Source organism: Hippocampus bargibanti, linkage group LG09 (assembly GCF_051943395.1).
Source record: "Hippocampus bargibanti isolate YZ-2025 linkage group LG09, ASM5194339v1, whole genome shotgun sequence".
In the NCBI taxonomy this organism is placed as follows: Eukaryota; Metazoa; Chordata; class Actinopteri; order Syngnathiformes; family Syngnathidae; genus Hippocampus; species Hippocampus bargibanti.
In genome coordinates this window covers 16,917,501-16,927,500 of record NC_142742.1, presented here as the reverse complement: position 1 = coordinate 16,927,500, position 10,000 = coordinate 16,917,501, and the positions used below count along the sequence as shown (strand labels likewise).

Sequence of the window (10,000 nt, the reverse complement as noted above, 5' to 3'; positions counted from 1 at the left end):
TCTAAAACAGAAATAGAGATGTGCTGTGTGTTATGAATGGGACTTTTCATCTGTGTAACTTCACAATGAAATGAGACATTGAACAGGTGTTGTGTTAACTATTGACAACAACAAAAACAACAACATAATCCGAAAGGAGATTGCTTTCCATAAAACACAATAATAATAATAATAATAATAATAATAATAATAATAATAATAATAATAATAATAATCTTTTTCTTTCGGCTTTTCCCTTCAGGTATCGCCACAGCAATCAGTGTCCTCCATCTAACCCAAATAATAATAATAATAATAATAATACTTGTGCCAATCGTTAAATAAGGTTACAGCAGTTGGAAAGCTTAAATGACTCTATACTCACAACATGTGGTACATCATACCTATTTCAAAGGTCCTTGGCATGCCAAAACACCTACAATGGCACAGAGAGATGAACCAAGATCCCCCAAAATAGTGAAATAAAGCTTGCACTAGCATGAAAGTCATGATCCCCTGACATTTGGAAGAAAAAAATTGGACAGTGACATCTGTCATTTTAAATGGAGACATATCAAACAGTATGAATGAACTTACACAAATAAAAATGAAAACATTGTGTGTTGACAACAGTCGCCTGAAACAGTGCTTCTTCAATTGTTTTTATACAAACGTCGTGTTCATTTATTATGGCTGTGACTAATTTCACCAACATCGATTGAAGTTGCTTGTCAAAATGGCCATTTTTACATTTTTTTTTCATAATTAGAAAAAGTCTCAAAAAATGCCAGCCCTTTTTTTTCTAGCACGCCATCAATTTTATGACTATCAGCCTTGCAGCTATGTCGCATGACACTCAAACGATTTATTGTAATTAACTGATGGTGATTGTATCATTAAGAGACATTATTTTGGACATGCAGATGTTCTCTCTAACCTTTTTACCTCCTCGGACTGACAAGATAAGGCAACTCATGGCTTCATCAAACCCGAGATCATGATGTGCCCACAACTGCCACCATTTAAGTGTCCATTTAGTGTCAGGACAAGGATCGGCCCTTCATTTCTTCTTCAGTCAAGAATGTTTCATCGTTTATCCAGTTAAATGAATTGAAAGTCTAAACCACATGAGTCCTGTCATTTGAAAATGGCTTCTCTTCTGTAGCCCACATGGCTTTTCTGACACATTATTGTCTGTTAGTATTGCTTTAATTGGAGAACCAAAGGAGATTCTGGATATTCTCACACTGAAGTATTGCTGCAGTTTTCCAAAACTTTTTGTTATTTTTTTGGTAATAGTAGACTAGAAATTTTAAAATGTGTGTTTAGAGCACAGGTGTCAAAGTCAAGCCCCGCGGGCCAAATCTGGCCCGCCACATCATTTTTTTCGGCGCGAAAGAAAATCAAACTTGTTAAATTCCATGATGATTGGTAAAATCTGAGCCAAAATTTAATATTTTTGGATGTCAACCACAATAAAAGTCAGTATTCTTGACTTCAGATTTGAAAACGAGTTATTCATTAATTTGCTGTGTGCTCTATATGTAATATTTGAAGGGATTTAAACATTCTAATGGGTTCCCCAAATTCATAACGGCCCTCGAGAGGAAACCATAACTACAATGTGGCCCGCGGCAAAAAATGACTTTGACACCCCTGGTTTAGAGCGTTCCACCATTAATTGTATTGTGCTGTGTATTGTTTCATCTGAAACAGAGAAGTACACAAGTGCTAGATTGTGCTCGATTAGAAGGAGGCATAGAGAGGGTATACGATGACACTGGAAAGCGAAGTGTGACAGCGTGTGAGCTGTGCACTGATGTGTACAATATATATGCGCGAGTGAGTTTGGCTATTGGGGGAAGTGAAGGTCACCCTGAGTGTTTGTGTGAATCGGCGCGGATACCTTTGGAGCGTGTGCGGTGGCGCTTATCGTCTGCATCCACCTCCATCTGCAGGGAAGGCACAAACAAGCTGTTCAGCGCTATCCGTGGACAGCGTCACTAAATTATCTTTAATTTAGAGACACATTATTTCGGTTTCCCGGTGCTATCGTCCACTTGTCAAACATGCCCTGTATCTGATGCTGGCGGAGACGTGTGTGTGTGTGTGTGTGTGTGTGTGTGTGTGTGTGTGTGTGTGTGTGTGTGTGTGTGTGTGTGTGTGTGTGTGTGTGTGTGTGTGTGTGTGTGTGTGTGTGTGTGCGTGCGTGCGTGTGTGTGTGTGTGTGTGTGTGTGTGTGTGCGTGCGTGCGTGTGTGTGACTGACTCTGTGACAGCAATTGTGGGAGGAAAATATTTTGTTATCAAATCTGTATTGTCATTCATCATAGTTACCGACACAATGAATTCCAGTTGGTGGTTTATTATTGCAAATAGAATCTCATGAGATACTTTAGTTTAACCCATGTGTGATCTGCGCGTGTGCTTTGCCTTTTCTTCTCCTCGGGTTTGGGGATTTCGAACAACAAATTCCAATATCAGCATCACTATTACTTAAGGGTTTTAACTCATTTCACACTGCCCTCCCATAATTTAGTGCTTCAGATGTGTAATGGAAACCATTTATCCTTTGTGCCTTTGAGACAAAACTCATGTGTGTGTGTAGTGCGCATGCAGCTTCATGCATTCACATAATTAGATGCATGGTGACATCAGTGCCAATGTCTGAAGGGCCTTTGACACAAAGGGCCGTGGGATGCGAGTGTCTTGTGTCAAAATACACACTGATCGAGGCTTCATGCTGTACGCCTCGGATTCGACATTGGACACAGGCGAGGTGATTTCCGCTTGTATTTATCCATTCCAACAATTCCATATACGGTGCATTGATCATCCATCCATTTCATTCTCTCAAGACTTACTTGTGACCGTTGCATACATAAACGTTACAGTAAATACATACATGGTGATATTCATTCAATTACAATCTATGGGTCCATTGAATCAAATGTTATTTGTCAATGCATTTTGTCGGAAAAAAATGTGTAAAAAATATTTCTACGCAAGTCACCATATGATCACTTTCAAACACTCCTCCAAGCTTGTTAGCATTAGGATATACCTGCGTCAGTATCATCATCTCTCTTCTTTCCCTACACCACATGACTTGTTTACGCGCCTGATGAAGGTCTCTGAACCATTTTTTTAGATGTGGCTAAATATTCATGCAGGCTGGGTGTAGACAATGACGGGGCCATGACCCTGTTTGGATGTCTCTTTTTATTAAACAGGATTTATCGATATGACACTTAAGCCACCGTCGAGCCCTTCAGTCTTAATAGTGTGTTTCTTTATGAATGTCCATAAATGTTTCAACAGAAGGAAAATAAAACGATGAACGGCAGAGATACCTTGGAAATATTAGCAAGTAAGCTGGGATGGAATGACCTTAAGTCTTGGTGAGGGAGGATGAGAACATAAATATGTCTGTGGTTAAATGACAGACAATGATGAGCAACTGCCCGGCTTGCAAATAATTTCATATTTTGCCGCCTACATGTTTGAAAATTGGGATGACCTTGGCTCCACTATAAACAGGTGTGCTGCTACTCTACAGCTGTGCAAAAGTTTAGATATTTTCCAAGACATTTTGATTGAGTCTTAAAAACAATAAAATTGGTCACATCCAAACTCATCGGTGTTCCCACAAACTTTAAAATTGTTTAATGATTTTCCAAATGCATTCATATCGAGCGATCTGAATGAGACAAGAATCAAATCACTACTGTGTGAATCCCAATACTGAAGTGGAGACACGGCTGTATCAAACATTGCTGAGATCACAGAAACCACCATGATTTTTTGTCTTGCTGGAGGTCAGCAGTCTAATCAGCCTGTTTGTTGGATAATTATTCCTTGTTATTTACATTATTTTGAATGACTTCAGTGACCAGGTGCAAGACTGGTCAACGTGTCGGCCTCACAGTGTAGAGGTACAGGGTTCGATTCTGACATGTTCTCCTCATGCCTGCGTGGGGTTTTTCCAGGTTTCCTCACATATTTCAAATACATTCACGGCGTAAGTCCTCTAGATTGCCCGTCCTTGTGAGCGTGAGTACGAATGATTGTTCGATTCTGTGTGCCCTGCAGTTGGCTGGCAACCAGTTCCGGGTGTCCAGTGCCCAAAGACAGCGGGGATAGGGTCCAATATTTCTATGACATAGGCGAAGATTAAGGGGATTGGAACATTGATTGGTGGATGATGGCAAATTGTAAAATTGATGTGTTTATAGACCCTAAAATTGGACTTTTCTAGAGGTGTTTAACTCCTCAAAATTACGGGTTTCCACCAAATGTATGTATTTTGTTAGTTGCTATAGGATTAATTTTGTTATGTTTTATAGTTATTAAACCAGGGTATCCCCCGCCTAGTGCCCAAAGAGGGCTGGGATTGGCTCCAGCACCCCCGCGGCCCTCATGAGGAATAAGCGGTATTTATAAAGTAATTATGCTTGCTAATTCTAAGGCACGCATACTGGATTTATAAACATCCTTTTAAAGACCCTGTAAAGTGACCACAGATATGTCTTGTAAATTTGACCCACCACAAGAGTATTTTTATGAAGTCTTCCAAATATGAATAAAACAATCAAATATAAAATGGGTCTAAAATCATGAAGAATTGATCCCGCCTTGCAGCTGACCGTTAGCTGTCAATCAAAATGTGCTGGCTTCATGCCACCCCCCCCCCCCCCCACACACACACACACTTCATTCCGACCGATGCGCACGCTCTCATGGGCCATCTACTGAGCCCTGATGGGCGGGGCAGTCGAATTTTCCCCTTCGTTGCCTCTGTTGAAATTCAGGAGGCCACAGGCAGAATTGCAGCCGACCGTGGTGCACTGTGAAGTGGCTACAGCAGTGCAGCGATGAACCAATCCCCCAGCCACAGAGCACTCCGATTAGATGGCTGAGCCGTCCGCTGCCTCAGTGTGTGCACCTCACTACCGTGTGGCAGAGAAACAGTAGCCCAGATAACACAAAAAAATGTACTCTTTCACATTGTCGTTTTTGCCTGATAGCTCACTGCACACTGTGGTGGTCGAAATGGGCCATGGTATTTTCACAAAGGAAGAAGATGCTCAGTATTTATCGAGTGGGGAAAGGGTGGAGTTATCCCAGGGGCACAAGTGTGTACCTGGGCCTCATTTTAACCATGCCCCAAAATCCGGACAACTGCAATTTGAAAAAGAAAAACACGAACAAGCGTGAGGTAAGCGAAGTCAATAGGCCCTATTTTTTATACCAAACACAATTCGAGCACGAACTACATGTATGTGCATGGCTGAGTTTTCATTCTTTTGATTTTTCCTTTACTTTACACAGGTCAAATTGTACTTGTGTTTACGGTGAGCTCTACTCTCTGTCACATATGCATGGTGGTGGAGGACCCCAAACAGCAGGCAGGAGAGAAGAGCATGAACTTAGCAAACTGTATTAAAAAAACACTGAGAAAACGAAATCCGGAACGAAGTCCTGCCAACCAAAATAATCCAAAGTAGCAAGACATTTGCAAGCTGAACCCGTTGTGAGGTCATTTTCAGTCAACAGCAATTTTCATTACAAGGCAAAATGGTTATTGTTTTGAATTTAGTAATTTCTGATGTCATTTTGTTCTCGAAGTGCTTCCTTAAACATTGCAGAGTGAGAACCTACAGCATGACCAAAGCTGAAACCCTACTTATAAAATACAACAGCCTGCTACATTTCTAAACATTTTGCCTACTGCCTTAGAATCTGTTCAAGTGTGTGATTGGGCAATTTAGCTATGCACAATTGTTAGATGTTCGTTGTAAAGATCACAATCTTAGTCAATATCTCAGTATGTGCCCATCAACAGAGCACCCGCTGTGTTTGAGTGAACACACAATTTAGCACCTGCTCTTGGGATATTAGTCAGTAGGTAGTTCAACACACTGCGGTTCTTTCAAGCAAATCTTCAACATGACGAGCATCCAAAAATAAATACAGTGGTACCTCAGTTGTCGACCATAATCCGTTCCAGAACCCAGTTTGAAAACCGATTTGTTCAAACACCGAAAAAAAAATCCCATTACAAATAATGTCAATCGTAAATCTTTTTAGTACAGTATTTTATACATTATTTTATGCATGAAATTGCATATTAAAATTCTGACCAACACATAAAAAGCAATGTAAATCTCAGAAAATGTTAAGCAAAATGGCAAATACACAAATAACATAAACATAAATGTAACCCAGGCTAATCGTACGTTCGTAAAGAAAATAATTATGAATAGGATTTTTTACCTTTGTGGTGGTCAGCAGAAGGCGCAGGTGGACGGAGGAAGGAAATTTATTGTTTGGAACGAGAGTCCCCTTCCATAAAAACTTCGGGAAGCTCTTCTGTCTGAGGGGTACTCACACGTTCAAATCTCTTTGCTACGGATCACTCGGCTACAGGATGTTCTTTTCTCTTCAAATATCTATCCAATGACACTTGCTCTCACTCCCATAGCCACATCACTAGATTTCACGACCTCCTTATTCTTTAATATCGTACTGATCGTAGATTTTGCCATGCTGCATTCCCTACCAGGGGTGCTCAATACGTCGATCGTGATCGACCAATCGATCTCCATGGTACTATTGGTGGATCGCAAGACAAGGTAATGTGACATTCTCAGGACCTGACGCTTAACAAATTGGAGTTCTTTTGAAAAAAACTCAATGTCAGCCAATCAGCCATCCCTTTATTTGATTGATACACCGGAGAACCAATCACATGACATCTCATCGAGAGACTCACTGCAAGCTCAAACAACGCCCCTTCTTGCAAAGTGAACAACGATGTCGGTAGTTACATCCTAATTTTTCGCTCGGTTTTTCGCTTTAAACGTAAGATAGAGTATGAAAAAGTGGAAGAGCTGGACCAAGTAAGAAAAAAAAAATGTATCACTTTCATACGGAATGAGAGAATTACTTTTTTTCATGATGACATTTTCAAGTGCGGTTGTCTCGTCTGCCAGTTATCAGAGTGAAGTCAGGTAATGGCAGACAATTGACATAATTATGTTGTGTTGTGCTACATATGCCGATATACATCAACATAAATTGCAATAATCTTCACTATATTTCTCAATAAATATAATGAGTAGATCATTTTGACTTGGTCATTTCAAAAGTAGCTCCCTTGCTGAAAAAAGTGTGAGCACCCCTGCCCTAGCCAGATCAGACACTCGCACATCTCCTTCATATTTTGCGATTAGTTCTTTCTTAAATGCAATAGTTGTACACATTCCTTTTCTTTTTTAACTTGTAGCAGCAGTTACTTTCTTTGGAGGCACGATGATTAGGGGCTAAAACTCTTCATACACCTGTATTAAACGCGAGAGCAAAACACAGCACGTTCGCTAGCGACAACAGTTGGTCACGAACAGAGCGATACACCCGTACGCCGATCAGCATCCCACCCTCGCGTACGCACTCACGCGTCGTACCGGCGTTCGAACTCCGATTGTTGTTCGAACTTTTTTGTTCGGACTCCGATTTGTTTGAACTGTGATTTTCATTCGAAAACCGAGGTACCACTGTAAATGAATTACAATATTAGTCGAGCAGGGAGACACAGTGGCTCATGTGGTTATTTGGATTTCCACCCCTCGAGTTTCCCTGGGATTTCTTTTCGTACTCAGGCTTCCTCTCAAACGCACATAAACCAATCATGTTAGTTAACCCTTTCAGGGACAGCGGTTACTACAGCGGACCTATTATTGTGGGATTAGGTTACATGATGCATGCAAAGGTTAAAGAGCAGTGATTGTCCATGGATGTGAATATTGTTCACATATATGTGCCCTGTGATTGACCTATAACCAGTGTACAGTGTATCCAGCCTCTCACCAAAAGCCTCTCGCATACCTCTGAAAAGGTTGTCCTGAAGTTAAAAGGTACAGTAAAACGTTTCGCGAAACATGACCTCAAACTAATGTGTGGGTTCTGCAATATGTTTTTAGCTGCATATTTGATGGAAATGAGAGAGAGAGAGAGAGAGAGAGAGAGAGAGAGAGAGAGAGAGAGAGAGAGAGAGAGAGAGAGAGAGAGAGACGGAGGGAGGGAGGAGAGAGAGAGAGAGAGAGAGAGAGAGAGAGAGAGAGAGAGAGAGAGAGAGAGAGAGAGAGAGAGAGAGAGAGAGAGAGAGAGAGAGAGAGAGAGAGAGAGAGAGAGAGAGAGAGAGAGATGGAGAGAGAGAGAGAGAGAGAGAGAGAGAGAGAGAGAGAGAGAGAGAGAGAGAGAGAGAGAGAGAGAGAGAGAGAGAGAGAGAGAGAGAGAGAGAGAGAGAGAGAGAGAGAGAGAGAGAGAGAGAGAGAGAGAGAGAGAGAGGAGACAGAGAGAGAGAGAGAGAGAGAGAGAGAGAGAGAGAGAGAGAGAGAGAGAGAGAGAGAGAGAGAGAGAGAGAGGGAGAGAGAGAGAGAGAGAGGGGGAGAGAGAGAGAGATGATACAGACAGACAGAGAGGGAGAGAGATGCTTTTAAGAATATCAGTTCAAAATAAGGCTTGCACCAAAAATGAGCATATGAATTAGGTTTAGTATTAATGGGGGACACCCTCCTGCATTAATCAAGCGGCCTTCCTGTGTGTTGTTTGCATGTTCTCCCGTTGCATGTGTGGGTTTTCTTTTACAAGTGTGAGCACGAATGGTTGTTCGTCACTGTGTGTCCTGTGATTGGCCAAAAGCCGGTTTAGGGTGTTCCCCGCCTACTGCTGGGATAAAGGCCAGCATACCCACAACCCTTGTGAGGATAAGTGGTTTTGAAAATAGATGGATCATCTTCTTCTTATCCTTTCGGCTTTTCCCCTCAGGGGTCACCACAGTGAATCAATTTACTCCATCTAACCCGGTTTTGTGCATCCTCTTCTCTCACACCAGCTACCTTCATGTCCTCTTTGACAACATCCATAAACCTCCTCTCTGGTCTTTCTCTCGGTCTCCTGCCTGGCAGTTCAAGCCTCAGCATCCTTCTCCCGATATGGTCACTCTCTTTCCTCTGGACATGTCCAAACCATCTCAGTCTGGCCTCTCTGACTTTCTCTCCAAAGTCTCTAATATGAGTTGTCCCTCTAATGTACTCATTCCGGATCCTATCCAACCTGGTCACTCCCAAAGAAAACCTCAACATCTTCAGATCAAATAGATGGATGGATAATATTAATATCGTTAAAACCGATGTAACAATCTTGTTTGCGAGAGTAGCTTTTGCCTCTCCCAAGGTTTCCTCGTGTTCATTAAACCTGAGAAGAGAGCATGCTTGCCTCTCTGGCACCTATTTGGGAACCTTCCATGTTTTGTTCTTTCTAAATGTCTCTGGTTCAAGACGACGAGGAAGTACACTGGTGGTGATAAAACTTCAAGAAAACAATACACTTCAAGTTATAGCCTTGCTTCAGCCTTGAAAGAAAACAGAGTGAAAAGAAATCAAGGATACATTCAATTATTTTTTTAACAGTTGATCTTATCAGATACAATGTATTGATTATCAACAGCACAATACTCGAATATGTTGAGAATTGCTCAGCTAATTCAAAGGAAGGTGACATCGTAGCAAGCTTTTCCAAACAACACACGAACTATTTAGAATTGTGTTACAATAAACATAATTTTAACGAGTTGAAAAATGAGCATAGTACAAATGAAATTGTCTTTTTATGAGCACAATGAATTATATTACCATGAATGAAACATGGTCAGAGAAACAGACTCCGTACACAGGACCGTATGCGCTTAGAATTTTGTTCACTGAGACAGATGAGGAGAAATCTGTCAAAACATGTCACACACAAATCAGTTTCTCCTTGTTCCACCTTCATGTTTTAGGAGAATGTGTTTTATACATGGCACATAATCCTGTTCTCTCACAGACACACCCATGCACAAAAGCACACAATGATTCACACTCTCACATTGGTATTCCATCCCAAGGAGCACTACTGAACCACCCAACCTCCACCGGCATGATCACATTTCTCTGCAAACAGCTCTACCATGCATCATCTAG

At 41.3% G+C, this 10,000-nt stretch overlaps 1 protein-coding gene across 11 annotated transcripts in view; it reads right to left on the bottom strand.

The window, feature by feature from the left end:
• Positions 1-10,000, bottom strand: part of myt1lb (myelin transcription factor 1-like, b) — a 137,811-nt gene that overhangs the window by 87,436 nt on the left and 40,375 nt on the right. For 10 of the 11 annotated variants that reach the window (XM_089004202.1, XM_089004210.1, XM_089004209.1 and 7 more), the window contains exon 3: positions 1,886-1,931. The exons of the other annotated variant lie outside the window; for it this stretch is intronic. In XM_089004202.1, coding sequence (XP_088860328.1) covers positions 1,886-1,931 — 46 coding nt within the window. The remainder of the gene's footprint in view (positions 1-1,885; positions 1,932-10,000) is intronic. 11 annotated transcript variants of the gene reach the window in all.